General features: G+C 65.6%; 1 protein-coding gene across 1 annotated transcript; it reads right to left on the reverse strand.

Annotated features, from left to right (window-relative positions):
• Window positions 1-90: 90 nt before the first annotated feature.
• On the reverse strand, window positions 91-15,727 carry Aatk (apoptosis associated tyrosine kinase). The gene is made up of 14 exons (XM_026410816.2): window positions 15,658-15,727; window positions 14,533-14,666; window positions 11,816-11,963; window positions 9,690-9,769; window positions 9,341-9,459; window positions 9,150-9,237; window positions 8,025-8,158; window positions 6,612-6,696; window positions 6,419-6,540; window positions 4,584-4,733; window positions 1,711-4,270; window positions 1,484-1,625; window positions 1,185-1,391; window positions 91-365 (listed from the first exon to the last, which is right to left on the reverse strand). Exons 2-14 carry the CDS (start codon window positions 14,575-14,577, stop codon window positions 325-327), a joined length of 3,921 nt encoding a protein of 1,306 aa, XP_026266601.2. The 5' UTR covers window positions 14,578-14,666; window positions 15,658-15,727; the 3' UTR covers window positions 91-324.
• Window positions 15,728-16,235: the final 508 nt, after the last annotated feature.

Consider the following 16,235-nt stretch of genomic DNA (forward strand, 5'->3'; position numbering starts at 1 on the left):
TCCAACAGCAGCAGCCAGGCAGAAGGGTGGCCGCAGGGTGGGCCACCTAGGCCCAGGGAGTGGGCCCCTCTGGAGCGTGCATGTATGTGGAGACACCCATCGCCCCACAAGCATCCCCAGGCCGACAGCAAACCCCGGTCCAGTCACATTCTGCCCCCAGGGCAGCGCGAGTGTCCTTGCACGGCCAGTTTTCTGTCCACCGGCTTCTCCAGAATGCTGCAGGGGGCATTATGACACTGGAGTCCCATTCCCCTTCACCATCCTTGCTGCTGCCTGGGCAGGGCCTCCAGTGACGCCAGCCTTCACGAGGCAGCTGCTCGGGTCTCAAGCCTCAGGGCAGCCAGCCCCGGCACTGGCTGCAGGGCCTGGCAAGGGGGGTTGCAGTGAGCATTAGGAAGAACCGCCCATCCCGGACTCCAGGCCCCTCCCCGACACTCCCACCAGGGCCAGGAGCAGGCCTTTTCCCTGCAGGTCAGTCTAGGTGGGCCTGTTTCTCCTCCCACCACCTCTCCCCCACCCAGGCCCAACAATGCTCAGCAAAGGCCCTCCACGCCCTCCTGCAGATGGGGAAACCGCATGCAATCGCCGCCTGGTCATCTGCCTGTCTGTACTGGGGATGATGGCAGGCCCTTGCCCAGGCCAGGACAGCTGTAGGGGCTGGGTCTATCTGGGGGAGGAGAGGTAGGCAGGCTTCCCGGAGGAGGTGGGCTTTGAGGGAAGCTTAGAGGATCTGAAGGGACTTGTCAAGCAGTGGGCAAGGGTGCCTGGAGGGGGGACCTGGCAGTGGACTGGGACGTGAATGGCAGGGGTGGTCTAGGGCCCTTCCTCCAAGAAGGAGCGGATGCGATCCCACCGGTGCCTGGGGAGAACCTCCCACCTGGGATGGCCTGCAGGTGGGGCTGGGGGGCCATAGGCGATGGCGCCCTAGCGCGGGGAAGGGTCTGGTGGCCGAGGCTGCAGCTGATTTGGGGGCGCTAGGGCCAAGCAGGGGAAAGTTGGTAGGGTGCTCAGTGTCCAGAGGCCTGCCGTGGAGGGAGAAGGAGAAGCCCGAGAGTCTGCTCGGACGGACGCGGGCAAGCCGCTGCTACAGCAGCCGAGGCCGGGAAGGCGGGTAGGCGACCGTCTCCTCCCGCAGCGGGGCGTCCCTCCCAGCTGCGCCGTCGCGCCGCCGCTCGGAGCCTCACCTCCCACGGACTGGGCGTCCGCGTCCGACACGTGCGTGATGGAGAAGCGGGACACGGGCGCGGGCGACACGGTGAAGCGCGAGAAGGCCGTGGGCGCGGCCGGCGTGAGGGGTGCGGCCGGTGTGGGAGCGGCTGGGTCCAGCGCGGCCGCCACGGCCGCCTTGGCGGGCACCAGCGGGAAGTCGTCGTCCCACTCGAACCCGCCGCCTGCAAGCCGGGCGCCGAGACGTTCGCGTCCCTCGCACCCGCGCAGGGCCTGGCCCCGCCCCCGACGCCACGGCCCCGCCCCGCTAGCTCACCGTCTTGGGAGCAGTCACCCGAGCCGTCATCCCGTCGCGGCCGTCCGGGGGCGCTGGGCGAGCCGGGGCTACCCTCCAGAAACGCGGGAGGCGACTCCTTCGCGCCAGGGAAGGGCTCTCCAAGCTCCCGGGTGGGACTCTCCTGGAGGGACCAGAGAATCACGTGGCTCACGCCAGGAGCCGCAGCAACTCTCACCCTCCCCATGCACCTCGTGCCGGCTATCCACCTGGTCAAAGAGGTAGACGGTGACATCGTCGAAGAAGGACACAGCTTTCTTCTTGCGCTCCAGGTCTTCGCAGAAGGCCTCCGACAGCAGACTGGGCATCTTGAGCAGGCTGCGCAGGTTGCGCGCGCTCTGGCTCTCAGCCACCACCACTGGCACAGCTGGGGACTCGTCCTCACTGTCCTCGCTGGGCTCCTGGATGCTGTAGCAGCGGAGCTCTTCGTCCGACTCGTCGCTGTCTTCACTGTCCTCCTCCTCCTCCTCCGACCGGCCCTCTGATGCCCCAACATGGTCAGGCAATGCCAAGCAGAGTGGGGTTCTGGAGGTGCCCGAGCCCCCTGTCCGCCCTTGTGGGGACCACCCTGACAGTCCTGGGGTCCTCTGAAGCTCTGCTCCTTCACCTTCTGAGCTCAGTGGGACCGGGGTCAGCAGGAAAAATTTGGAGTGGCTGTTACTGGGCACGGTCTGCACATCTGATGGGCCTCGGGACCCAGGAGGCTCTGCCTTGGGATTACTGGAGCAGGCATCTGGCTCCTCCCCAGGCGGAAGCGCCTCCTGGTGGCCAGTGCCTGGTGCCTCCTGGAGCACCCCAGGCTGGGGAGAAGCCTGTACAGATGGCCCAGGACCCTGTGGACTCTTAAGGTCTGGCTCTAGCCCCAGGGCCTGGGCCTCACTGCACTTCTGGGGGCCCACAGAGGGCTCAGACTCAGCATCCAGGTCTGAGAAGTATGCAGAGTCTCTGTAGGGGTTCTTCTCGCTGAGGCCTCCCAGGGAAGCCGAGAGCTGCACGTCGGGCCCTCCACTCCCCCCTTCGGAGGCCAGCTCCCCAAAGGCCCCAGGATCACTCGACTCATGGGCCTCCTTGAGCACAAACTCAGGGGACTCATAGTTCTCAGTGTCATAGCCACTGTCCAGGGCACGGGGCTGCCCCGCAGGGATGCCAGCGCCTGATGGGCTGGAGACCTCACAGCCACCATCACTGGCTGAGGACGGGATGTCCAGAGAGTCCAGGGAGTCGGGGGCCCCCACCTGCTTCTGCAAAGATCGGAAGGCTGGCACTACACCTGGCCTCTCAGCCTGAGGGCCACCACTAGACAAGTCCGTAAAGACACCCAAAGTGGCTTCCGTTGTGTCTTCCTCCTCACCACGGGGTGCCTTCTGGGCGGCAGAGTTACTGCTGCTGTCCAGAGTTGGGACTGGCTTGAGAACTGTCACCTGGCCACTGGTAGCAGGTGTGGGTGAGGCAGGCAGGGCATCAGGGGCGCTGGCCTCCTCTGAAGGAAGTGGGGCTCCCTCGTGGGATGGGGAGGGGATGGAAGGAAGAGGCAGTTGGGGTCCAGCAGAGCCCTCAGCCTCCTGGGCAAGCTTGGGTTCTGCCTGAGGGTTGTCACCCCCATTTACAGCAGTCTCTGTGCAGGGGGATGTGACCTGGCATGGACGGGGTGGGCTGATGCATCCACCTGGCTCCTGGCCCAGGGAGGCTGTCTGTGGCCCAAGCAGAGGCTCCCTGGGGTCCTCCTGGTCCAGGGGTGGGCCCAGCTCAGGGGAGGCTCGTGGGGTCTGGTTTGGGCTGGGGCAGTGGTCTGCGCAGCTGCCCACATAGCCTGGGTCCCAGGAATCTGGGTCACGGCTGCCACTGTTGTTGTTGGCTGACACGTTGGAGCTCCAGTGTCCACGCTGGGCAGCCCTTTGTGCCTCAGCCTCCCCCAGCTCCTCCCCACCAGGGGATGGCTGGGCCCTGGAGCTCGCCGAGGGGGATGCCCCCAGTGGGTCCTGGAAGAATGGAGGGCAAAAAGCGGATACACCCCAGTCTGCATCCTCTGCTAGCATGGAGGGCCCAGGAGAGAGTGAACGTGAGGGGGAGGGCGGATCCCCAGCTCGGCTGCTGTTCTGGTAGCGGCCACAGCGGCCCCTGGGGCCATCGGCTGGTGGTGCGTGGCCCAGCAGCGGCTCCATGGCCAGCGAGGCAGCGGTGCTACCGTCGGAGTCGTCGTCTTGGTCCGCAGCAGCGGGGGGGCTGGGCGCACAGTCAGAACAATCGGGATCGTGGCCCGCGGCAGGCGCGGCCTCCTCCAGGCGAATGAAGTACTCGCTGCCCAGAGAGGGGCTGTGCGCGCTGAGCACGGGCACCACGCCTGGCGGCGCTCCGTCGGGGGCACACAGCTCCTGCAGGCGCGCGGCGCGGCCCGGGCTCGCAGCGCCCCCCGTCGGCCGGAAGGCGTCGGCGCCGCGACCTGCCTCCCATTTGTACTCAAAGTTGAGGCCGCGGCTGGTCTCGGTCACTGTCAGCACGTCGTCGCCGTCCGCGTGGAAGCCGTCGCCTGCGAACTGCTCCAGCAGCGGGAAGGACGAGGTGGCGGCCAGCTCTGGGGCGCCGCTCAGCGCGGGGCCCGCTGGGCCCACGCCGCCGCCGCCGCCTGGCCGCAGTGAGCGCCAGCGCCGCTCGAACTCCTCCTCGGCTTCCGTGGTGCCCTTAGCGCACAGGTAGGACAGCAGCAGATGCACCTCCTCGGCCGTGGGCCGCTGCTCCGGCTGCAGCCAGCAGAACTGCATCACCTCGTACCTGCCGGGAGGCCCCATGGGTGGACCTGGCCATGCCAGCCCCCCACGGGGAAGTTGTTCCCCTGACTTCAGCTACTTGAGGGCAGTAAAGGGGTCTCCCACTGACTTTCCCCACACCCCAGTCCCCCAAGAAGCCGGCAGCCTGAGAGCAGATCCCCCTTTCCTGATCACAGGTGTGCAGAGGCCCCAGAGAGGGCAGAGGCTGGGGCCAGGGAGACCCTGAACCCAGCAGTTGTACTGAGCCACCTCTACCCTGGGACTTAGAGCATCCCCCACTTCCGAGACTTCCTGTGCAGGGATGGTGGGGTCCTCACCAGCGGTCAGACAAGGTCAGCTGCAACTGGGGCTTGGGTAACTTGAGCTGCTGCTCCCGGACAGCATAAGCCAGCACCTGCCGGTCTGAGTGGTGGGGGTAAGGCTGTGCACCCAACTCGAAGAGCTCCCAGATGGTCACACCCAGGGACCTGTAGGGCCAACCACTGTGAGAGGGGGCTGGGCATGCCCCTACAGGACCCAGGGACACCTAGGGCAGCTCCATCATCATGCCAGCCACTCAGTACTACACAGCTGCTCCCACCCCACCCCCACCAAGAAGAGATCATGGTCACCCTGGCCAGGACGAGTCCAGCCCCAGGATGCCTAGTTAGTAAAAGCCAGACTGTAAAACACCCCTGTGGGGCTGAGGGAACAAGCTGGGGCGCCAGGCGCAGGTGGGGCTGGGAGAGAGCAACGGGAGGCTCTTTCCGGAGGGCCATGGCTCCACCTGGCTCTGGGGAGTGGAGGACAGAGTTACTGTGGAGATGGAGAAGTTACTGGCCTTGGCCAGAGCTCTGTGCCTGGGGACCCTAGCCAGAGTGCAGTGGGTTGGGCACACTTGAAAGGGACACCTGGACAGAGAACTGAAGACACGGAGAGGGGGTGGAGCCATGATGGGGGCAGGGTTCAGAGGCCTAGGGGAGGCCCCTAAAAGTTCAGGAAAGGTGGCTGGTCCAGGGGTGCAGGCTCTGATTGTCACCAGGAGAGGGACAGAAGCAGAGGCAGCCCCAGGACTGTGAAAGCTGGCACTCTCCAGGTGCCCAGAGCAGCTCCGCCCTGTCCCTCTGAAGGCTGCTGAGCCAGGGTGAAAAGAGTGGCCACTGCCCCGCTGGGCACTGGGGCTCAGAATGGCCGCGTCCAGGAGGCAGTCCTGGGGGACCCCCAGCACCCCTCCCAATCTGCTTCTCTGCCCAGCATGGCCTGACCACCACTTGCCCAAAGGCAGCCAGCAGCCCACCCCCACCTCCCCAGGGGCACAGGTGTGACCCAGGCCCACACCCCACAGGACAACCCACGCTGCTGCTTGTAGCGGCGTTTTGAAACTCAGTGTGCACTCTGACTGTTATTGTTGGATGTCAGCCCAGTAGATCCTGGGAGGCCCAGAGTCAGGGAAGTCCCTCCACCAGCATGGGGTCCCCAGCAACTACACCTGCTCAGTCCACTAGCATTTGCAAATGCAGGTGGGCACCAGCTCCCAATGACCTCCTGAGGCCAGTATGGCAGACACAAGATGTTATCTCACACTAGACTCTCCTGCAGTGGCCAGCCTGCATCCCACCATAAAAGGCCAGGGGATGGCTGGATGGCTGGTGGGGCGACCCTTCGGGCCTGCAAACCTTGTGTCCTTTCCATCTATATATATATTTTTTTTTTTTTAATTGGGGATTTAACAGGGTTCACTCTACCACTGAGCCTGGTCCTTTTTTAAAAGATAGGATTTTTCGGGGGGAGCTGGGGTTGTGGCTCAGTGGTAGAGCACTTGCCTAGCACTCGTGAGGCACTGGGTTCGATCCCCATCACCACATAAAAAAACAAAATGAACAAAATAAAGTTATTGTGTCCATCTACAAATAAATTAAAAAAAAAAAAGACAGGATTTCTCACTAGATGGCTGAGGGTCTTCCTAAGTTGCCAAGACTAGTCTTGAACTTGCTATCCTCCTGCCTCAGCTTCCTGAGTTGCTGGGGTAGCAGGCACACATCACCGCACCCCAGGTAAACCCTTCATTCTTGCTAGAGGCTCCACTCAAGCACCAGGCAGCCCCGAGGCTGAGCTGCAGCAAGGGGAGGTCAGTCCTCCCGAGACGCCCGCTCTGCTGGGGACTGGCACTCACCACACATTGCTGGTCTTGGTCTGATCTACCACGAGCAGGTTGCCATGCACCTCATCCACCAGCTCCGGTGCGATCCAGCGCAGCGGCACCCACAGCTGGTCAGCGGTCACGAAGTAGTCTTCCTGTGGGCCCACGGGGACGGGTGAGCCCTGCCAGACGCAGCCCCCTGCAGGCCCCGCCCACCCTGACTTACCCTGTACTTGCAGTGAGACAGGCCGTAGTCGCCAATCTTGACCGCCAGGTCAGCTGTGAGCAGGCAGCTTCGCAGGGCCAGGTCGCTGCGGGGTGGGAGGCAGGGTCAGCCGGGTGTGCCAGGTTAGGGGCCTGGAGCACTGAGGGTCCTCTGCCCACAGCTGGACAGCTGGTCACCCAAGGTGTCCTGGGCTCCACCCAGCAGTAGGCAGGAAGAGGCGTCTGAGAGGTTGGCCCCAGCCCTGGGCACTCTGGAAAGCCTGCGTGGACGGGGCCTCTAAACTGACAACGCAGATGGAGGAAACGAGGCCCAGAGAGGGCCAGGACATGCCTAAGGGTCCCCAGTGAAGGCACTGCCAGGCCAGCACTAGCACGCCAACCCCCAGCCCCTCCTACCCCTCTGGGGTACCTCTGCTGGCCTGGCCTGGAGTAGACCTGAGGCCACAGCAAGCCCTGCTCCCAGGGCCATGTTCCCTCTGACCTGTGCCACATCACCACTCTAGCTCTCTGGGAGGCGAGAATCCATGGGGAACTGAGGCCCGGAGTGTCCCGGGGGTCCTACCAGTGGCCAGAGCCCATGTTTCAGTCCCTGGTCCTGCCCTGCCACACAGGGTGGGAGCTGAGGCCCCAGGGTGGGGTGGAGCATGCAGGTGACCCAGAGTGACCTCCAACCCAGGGGCTGGCTCTGGTGGAGTTTCACCCTCCTGCCTGGCTGGAGGGTGTGTGAGGCACTGGGTTCCATCCCATGTGTGTCCAGGGACAGGCAGTACAGGGTGGGCTGCACCCTCCATATTGCAGCTGTGCGAAGGACTCGGGTGGGGATGGAGCAGCTCCAGCCTGTCCCTACCCCAGGAGCCCTGTGTCTGTGTGCCAGGGGACATCTGCAGAGGAGCCAGGTGACCTGGGCCACAGCTGTGTGCCTGTGCCTGGGGTGGGGGTAGCAGGGCAGGTGCGCAGGGGTCAGGAAGCTGGCAGCTGCCCTCTTCAACAAAATCACTGATGCTGGAGTTGCCTGTGTCACCACTCAGCACCAGGATATTGTTGGGGAGGACGGCCCATGCGGCGTCCAGGGCTGGCAGGGGCCACTTGTCCATCACCACTTCTTCCAGCACGTCCCCCCAGGCTGGGGGGACATCCTGGCCTGTCTTTCTGACTGCTGAGGTAGGACAGAGCCTTCCTGCTGCTGGGGGCCAGCTAAGCCCTTCCTTTTTGCCTTGGGGGAGACAGGGCAGGGCTGATGCGAGGTTTAAAAAGTCTGTAACTCTCCCGTGGCCACTATTCAAAGTGTTAGAGGTTGCCCGGTGAGTCCTCCCCCAAGGCCCCAGGAGGTGGAACCAGGTGCCCTTTCTGCAGGGCACACAGGCGGTGGGCACAGAGGAAACCCATCCAAGGCCTGGCCCCACCTGCCCCTCACCTGTGCACATAGTTGTTGCGATGCAGGTGCAGGACACCGCAGGCTACCTCACAGGCCATGCGCTGCAAGGTCAGGGGGTCGGGTGCCATGGACTCGGGCACCCGGCAGCTCCGCAGGTAGCCCTTGAGATCCCCCTGCCAAGAGGAGCACAGAGCCGCCTGCCAGCTGGGGAGTGGCTGCCAGTGCAGGCTGCCGCCCTGCTCCAGAGCCCTGCTGCCCACCCTCCCCACCCACCTGCTGGGTTGGCAGGTCTGACCCTTGAGCCTGGGCTGCCCACCAGCCACCAGGCAGCGGCTGCCCAGAGGAGCCCAGCACTGCCCCACAGCAGCTGTCGCTCGGCACCAAGCTGTTTCTGGAGAGGACTTTGTGTCCCAGAGATGGGCCAACAGGAGTGACCCACAGGTGGCTCTTCAGAGTGCCTTCTCTAAACTGGCCCCGCCAACTGGCCCTGTGGGGTCTCTAGGGCCATATCCCTTTGGAGAGTCAAAAACACGAGCCTGAATGGATTTGTCAACCACCACATGAGCCAGGAGGAACGGGGGCTGGTGGCCAGAGGATGGGCCGCAGGCCCTGAGTGCAGCACAGAGCTGCTCCCGGGAGCCCAGGTGCCAGTGTCCAGACCCAGGGGTGAGGGCCAGTGTCCTGCCGGATGCCAGCTCTGCCACAGGCAGCCTCAGTGCAGGCACACCTCAGCTCGGTGCTGGAGCTGTGAGCATGCACAGGAGCCCGAAGGGGACAGTCTGCAGGCAGGGACGCAGAGTCTGCCCTGGAAGGTGGCCAGTCCCAGGCTCTCATGATCAAAACTGAGGGAAGTGCCGCGAGCCCCGTGGCCGCTAGGACACCTTGAGCTCAACCACTGGGGAGCCCAGGCAGACGGGAGACCCCCGGGGCACAGGGGGCCACAGCCCCAGGCCCACTTTGTCCTGAGCCCACAGCCATGCCCAGTGCTGGCAGGTCACCCTCTGTGTGCAAGCTGCCTCTGGACGGTGGTTCAGCAGGGCCTCCTGGGACTCCACCGTAGGGGGTGTGAGGCCTGTGAGGCCAAGGTCGGGCAAGAGAGGACCCCACTGACCCCCCGCAGCAGAGGGATGGGGATGGGCGGCCCCGCTCTCCACAGCCACTCACCAGTGGGCAGAGCTCCATCACCAGCAGGTAGGGCGTCACCTCGGCGCACTGGGCCAGGCACTGGAGCAGGTTGCTGTGCTGCAAGGCCCTGCAAGAGCCCACAGGAGCCCTGAGGCGCGGGCGGGGCTGCAGCTGCTCCTGCACAGGCCTCCCGCCCCCACCACCCCAGCCCTGGGCCCTGGGCCACCCACCTGTAGGGCTGCGCCTCCTCCAGGAACTGCATCTGCTCCTGCACGCTGGCACTGGCCTTCAGCTCCTTCACCACCACCTGGGTGCTGCTGACGCCCGAGTGCACCTCGCCCAGGAACACCTGTCAGGCAGGCCGGTCACCCTCCCCCCCCCAGAGCAGCTCGGTCCTCGCGCTCCGTCCTCCCATGAGCTTGGGAACCTTCTCTGCCTGGGTCTATTCCCCAGGCCCTGGCTCTCGGGCTGGGGCTCCAGCGTCCAGGCAGAGGGTGGGGTGGGGGAGCCGGGGCCACAGGGCTGCTCCCCCTCCCCCAGCAGCCCCTGCCCCCACCCCCCGCCAGTGAGTGCGCTCACCTTCCCAAACCAGCCGTGGCCGATCTCCTTCAGGTACAGGAGGCTGTGCCGACCCAGGTCCGTGGACTTGAGCAGCTGCACTGTAAGGGCAGGGGACTCAGGACCCCTCCACCTCCCGTCCTCACCTTGCCCCTCCAGGCCCGTCCTGGGGAGCTAGCCGTGTCCCCACAAAAGGCACCGGCCATACTGGGGGGCAGCCATCAGGGGCCACCTGCTGCCCAGGAGAGCCAGGGTTCCAGCTCCATCCAGGCATCTCCAGGTAGGCCTGGGAAGGGCTGCCTGAAGCCACCAGGACCAACCAGGCCAGAGACGACCAGCCCTGAGCTGGACCCACTGCCTGGGCAACACGGAGCCAGAGCTCACGCCGAGGCCTGGGGAGGCACCAAACGCCCGCCCCACCCTGCCGCAGGCTGGCATCCGTCACCCAGCACACCAAAGGCTCCTTTGTTGGGGGCTGCTTGGCACAGCCCCGTACGGGACACACTGGGCCCATTCTCCCTGAAGGCCAGGCTGGGTGAGGTCAGCAGGCAGGAAGGGTCAGTGTGGGTCCGGGAAGAAGGGGCCAGGGCTAGCTGCACCCACTCATGCCCCAACAGATTCCCCAAATTCTGCTCCCACGCCAGCATCCTGGAGGGCAGGGAGGGCCAGGCCTGAGACCAGCTGCCAGCAGAGCCCAGGGCCCCAGGGAATGTTGGCTTGAGGCAGACATTGGGGCGCGGTCCTTGGTCCCTGTGCCTGGGACTTTTCACCTGCAGCCCAGCCTGTCTGGACACTCCCTCCCACCTTGGGGCCTCAGGAGCTCCTTGTCCCTGTGCAAGCTCAGGGGTCCTGGCCGTGGACACAGAGGCAGGAGGAGCAGGGTGGGGGGCAGGCCTGAGCCATCCTCCCTGTCGTCCTGAGACAGGTGACGCTGGAGAGTCCCGTTTCCATTCCCAGACCCGACCTATCCCAAGTCTCTCCCCTCTGTGGAAGCAGAGTGCTCCCAGGGGGTCCCTGTTCCTCTCTGTGCAGGGCTCAGGAACCCCATGGCATCCAGGAGGGCCGGGTCCCATGCAGCCCACCCACCCGCCCTTTAGGAGTGCTAGGGAGCCACAGGCCTCCAGGCCAGTGGGCAGATGTGCTCCTAACGGAGCTTTGGGCCTGGACTCCTATCTGAGCAGTGACCTCTGCTCCAGGAGATGGGGGGCAGGAGGACGGCATGGAGCCTGGGGCTGGGAGGAAGGGAGGCTTGCGAGGAAGCCCAAGGGAAGGCCAGCAGGGCACAGCCCAGGGCAGGTGGTCGGCTCCTCACCCCAGAAACACACCTCTGTGCCCACAGAGCCCCCCTGGGGCCGGCAGGGCTTCTTGACCTGACATCCCTTCCTTCAGTGTTCCCAGAGGGGACAGCCCGTGGCCAGAAGTTCCAGGCCGAGGGGCCTGACACCCGACGCCAGGGAGGTGGCTGGAGGCCATGGACCCCATCCCTGCCCAGGACAGAACCCGGGTTCCAGGGCCTCTGCCATTTACCATCACCTTGGGTTCCAGGTCCCATGACTGCTCCTGGGTGGTCAACAAGGGCGACTGGCCCAGGATGGGGGCAAAGAGGGAACATGCACCATCCCAGCCCAAGAGAGGCACAAGAAAAGGCCCTGCCTGACCTGCACCCTCCCACCCTCTCCCCCCACCGCCTCCAGGCCTGAGTGAAAGGCCGTCCTTGGCCCCACGCCCACAGCCCCACGAGAGCCCCTGGCCCGGGCGCAGGCTCCACCTGGCGCGCACCGTGGAGCCCAGGTTCCTGCAAGGTAGAGGCCCAGGGATGTAGGAATCTGGGGCCAAGCGTTCTGGGGACGGCAGAGAAGGACGGCCATCCCAGGACCAGAGAGCCCAGCCACCTGGCCTGTGTCACCAACCCTTTGCATAGCAACCCCCAGGTGTGGAAGTGGCAGGCAGGGCTGTCCCCAAACCTGCGGACAACTGGTCCCCAGGGCCAGAAGGTTGCATGCACCCTGGGCCGACACTCTGCATGTGGCCCTGTGTCCCCACCCCTGCAGCTGGGTGCTCAGGCTTCCCCAGAGGACCTGTGTCCAACACTAGGACACGGGTGAGAGAGGGTGGGAGCCCGGCCCCTCCCTACCTGTCCCACTCACCTGAGCGGCCGGGCTGCTTGGCCATGGGCAGGGAGACCTCGGTGAGGGGCAGGACGTATACATCGGGCCCGTTCTGCGCCGCTGCGGCCGGGGAGCCCTGCGCTGAGCCGTCGGCCACACACTCGTCCCCCTCGGCATTCTCAAACTCCTGTGGGCCGGCAGCACGTGCCATGAGCTGGGCTCCAGGAGGGTCAGAGCAGAGGGTGCAGCAGGGCTCTGGGGGGCCCTCTCCCCGGAGCCAGGTGGAGTGGGGGTGGGGCACCTGAGCCCCAGTTGGTGCCCCCCAGGCCCTGGCTGGCTCCTTCCCATCTCCTCCTGCAGAGCCCTGCTCCTTGCCCCCTGCCTCCCGGAGCCCTGGAGGGACCCAAGGCAAAGCCAAAGCCCCCGCATCCAGCCTCCGTGAAGTGACAGTGAGCCCCGGCCACCCGGACCCCACCTCTGCTTGAAGAAGGGGCTGAAGGCAGAGTCCAAGGGAGAGAGGGGGCCGTACTGAGGCCAGCTGCCCTGGCCATCCAGAGTCAGACCCCAACACCTCTCAGCCAGCCCTACCCAGAAGCCCCTCACCCTGGGTCCTGCCAGGCGTCCTCTCTGCCTTGGGGCAGCCTTGGAGATAGGGAACACATCATCCCCAACCTGCCACCAAAGTCATCTGGGAGAAGCACCTAAGTGCCCCGCGTCCCTGGCCAGACAAGGAGCAATGAGTCTGGCAACCTTCACCCCAGGGGCCACCCGGGCCCCCTGCCCCCTTGCAGACAGGCGGCCTCTGGCCTTCACCTGCCGCAGGCTCCTCAGGGCCTGACACTGGGCAGCACCAGGCAGCCACTCCTGGCCAGGGACTATTTTGAAAGGCAGCTGCCCCAGCTGTGAGGGAACACCCCCCAGGCCAGGTCCAGAGCACAGCCGCAGTCCCTGGGCACCCTCCAGGCTGGATTTAAAACAAGCGCAGGGTCCAGTCTGTCCCAGCCACACTGTCCCCCCACCTCCGGCCACCCCCAGTGCCCAGTGGGCAAAGACGAGTGGGATCGAGGGACTTCTTGAGAAGCTGAAGCCTGGCCACCCACTCAGGGCGGTGCCCTGTGGACAGACAGCTGGACGAGGAGAGGAGGCCCGGCCTCCTTGCCCCCCGGACCCCCTGAGTTCCTGGGCTCTGTCAGTGTCCCTGCGGACAGTCAGGTCTGCACTCAGATACAGAGCCACTTAGGGACAGGACAGGGGGCTGAGCCTGTGGAAACCCCCTCTCCAGGGCCGGGAGACCACCCCAGGACTCCCCGGCCCTCTAACTCCCACGCCTCTGCAGTGCCTGCTTCTCACTCAGGTGAGCACTGGCCGCAGTCCGTTACCTGCCCGAGTGGCCTGGAGGCCCGCTGGGTCCTGCCAGAGCAGCGGGTGATCAGGTAGCACAGAGTGAGCATGGGGGCTGCCCAGCACGGCTCCAGAGGGGAGCTGCCAGGGAGCCCGCTACGGAGGCCGGCCCTCCCACCAAGGCACGCTGGTGCTGGAATGTTCCGGGCACCATGTGCCCGAGGAGGTGAGGAGGGCATGGGCAGGAGGGGGCTGCCGGCCTGTGTGAGGCCTTGTTCTCCTGGGCCCCGAGGAGGGGCGGCACACAATGGCCCATAAGTTCCACCCCGCCCCCACCCTGCCCACGAGACCTTGAGGCTCTGGCCTCAGGAGCCTCCCGACACCCAGCCTGGCCTGGGCCCGCCTGCCAGGTCCCTGGGGGACAGGGCACCTGGGCAGGAGCCCTGCTGCTCAGGCCCCCAGCTCCCTGGCTGATGAGGCTCCCTGGGCTCTGGGCAGGTGAGCCGGCCAGCAAATGTCGGCTTTGGGAGAGGGAAGGCCACGCTCCTGCTGCTCCCCTGCCAGGGGGCCAGAGGGACAGGGACAGGCTTGCGTGACATGGCTTCTGGGGCAGGGCAAGGAAGGTGCTGGGACTCCAAAACGGGGCGACCGTGGCTGGGTGGGGGTCACCTGGTGGGAAGGGGCCCCTGGAACGCAGCGGGGCACAGCGTGGGCCACAGGGGCCCCGCCCACCCTGCCGTCTCCACGCACTGGAATCTGTGGCTGGACTCCCAGTGTGGGCGCCAGAGTGGCCAGGCCTTGCTGGGAATGTGCTGATGGGCAGAATCGGGGTCACTGCCCCCCACCCAGGGCGGAGCCTCAGCTCAGGGCTCGGTCCCCGCCTTCCACCAGTCGTCCCTGATCCGAGCTTCAGCAGGGCCAGGTGGGCGTGGGGGCTTGCAGAGTGGGGGACAGCACCAAGGGATGACCCTCAGCAACTGTCCTTGGAGGGTGGCCTCAGCTCCAGAGTCCTGTGCCCAAGGGCTGACTGGGCCCTCAGCAGACGCTCCAGAGTAGTGACGGTGGCCGTCAGTGACGGCAGGGCCCTGGCTCTCAGAGTCTGCACTCCGTGTCCCCGTGGGCAGAGATACCCAAACCGAGGGACCATACAGGGCAGTCGGGGCCAGGGGGAACAGCAGGGGACTGGGGACGCCCACGGGAACAGCTTCTCAGGTCTCGCTCAGCCATCCCGGGCATCCCCAGTGCGGTGGGGAGGCGGCGAGTCAGGCCCCAGCCCAGGGATCAGAAGGGTCCCCAGTGGTCCCAGGTGGCCCCAGCCACGGCCCCAGCAGCCACCTGGGGGGCCCCAGGAAGGAAGAGAACTCAGGCCAGGCCCTCCAGGTCCCAGGGACAGCCCTGTGGACCCCAGCCCTCACCTTGAACCCAATGCCACCCTTCTTGCAGCACAAGCAGGCCAGCATGAGGACAATGACAGTGAAGAGTCCCGAGAAGGACACAGCCACCACAGCAAGGGACGATGACCAGGAGAGCTCACTGAGAGGGGCTCCGTCTGTGGAGAGAGGAGACTGTGGGGCAGCCCAGGCCCCAGGCCCCACGCCCGCCGTCCCACCCAGCTTCTCAGCCCACCCTGGACCTGCTGCAGCTGGGCTGAGCCTCAGCCCCCGACTCCTTGCCCCAAGGCCCACCCGAGACCCTCGCCTCCAGGAAGCTGATGCAAGTGGACACAGCCTGCCCTTCTGTGGCTGACCACTGGGTGCCACTCTGACCTCATCATGGGACACTGGGTTGATAAACTGGCTGGAGCCGGTCCTGCCCCCAATTCTGGGGTTCAGGGAGACCTTGCTGGGAGGTCAGGGTCCTGGAGACTGTGGGGTGACTCTCACACTGGGTTGTCCTACTTTGTCCCTCTGAGGCTGGGAGGGTGGGTCACAGACCCTGCCGAGCAGGGGAGGTCAGGGGTTTGGCCACCAACCACAAGCCAGGATCCGGGGACAGCTGCTTCCAAGGTGTGATGAGCCCGCTGACCCTGCCTGTCTGCAGGGTCAGCCCTGCTGGACCTGCCACCCGGACCTCTCCGGACCACTCTGTCCTGGGGGCAGCAGGGACCCCTTCTGCAGCACCTGGTACACACGAGCTGCTTCGTCCCAGACAGGGACGCTGCAGGGCCCAGGAGAGCAGGACACACCCTCCCAAAGGCCCAGCCAGCGTCGGCTCCCAGGCCGGCCTCCCCGCACAGCCTGGCTCAGGGGAGCTCCGTCACCTGGTGGCCCGAGGCAGAGGTCAAGGCCGGCCCAGACACCCCCTGGACAGAGGGGACACACTTGGCCAGCGGCTCCATGCTGGGCCTGCCCCACCACACCCAAGGCTCCTGCCCACCACCCAGAGGCCTTCTGTGACCATCTGCCCCCATGGGCCCTGAAGGTCTCTGGACCCACCCGGCTTCTCTAGCCAACGAGCCCCTCCACCTCTCCGCGGCCAACAGCAGTCCCCTCAGACCCTGCCGCCTGCCCCAGGACCCCTGAGGTAGCAGCCATTTCTACCCGCTGGTGAGGAAGCAGTCAGCCAGGTGAGGGCCACTGTGCTCCTGCCGGGTCTTCGCCTAATGGGGCATCTGGGAGGACTGCCCGGAGGCGGTGAGAGCCCGAGGGCCTGGAAAGACAGCAGATGTGGCCTGGGCATCCCCCTCAGGGCTCCAGACCCACTCCCACACCCACTCCTGAGGCAGAGAGGGGCCTGGGGCAGCCAGGACAGGGACAGGCAGGGCCAGGGGACAGAGGGCAGGGCAGCAGCAAATCCTGTGGTGAAGACCCACACAGAGGGTGGCACACCCATGGCCATGCCCACCTGCAGCCCTGCGTGGATGCCTACGGGTGTGTGTGTGTGTGTGTGCGCACGCGCACGTGCAGTTGCACAGAGAACGCCCGTTGCCACGGTGACCACCTCCTGTCTCCACCTGGTACCGAGCAACGCCCATTGCCACGGTGACCACCTCCTGTCTCCACCTGGTACCGAGCTTCATCAGTATGCCCCCTCCACCCACCTCTGCCTGCGCGGGACAGGCTGGCCGACCGAGTCCCCTTGGTGGCCTTAGGGCTGGGGCTGATGGCAGCGGGCAGGT

This window comes from Urocitellus parryii, chromosome 7 (genome assembly GCF_045843805.1).
Source record: "Urocitellus parryii isolate mUroPar1 chromosome 7, mUroPar1.hap1, whole genome shotgun sequence".
Classification (NCBI taxonomy): Eukaryota; Metazoa; Chordata; class Mammalia; order Rodentia; family Sciuridae; genus Urocitellus; species Urocitellus parryii.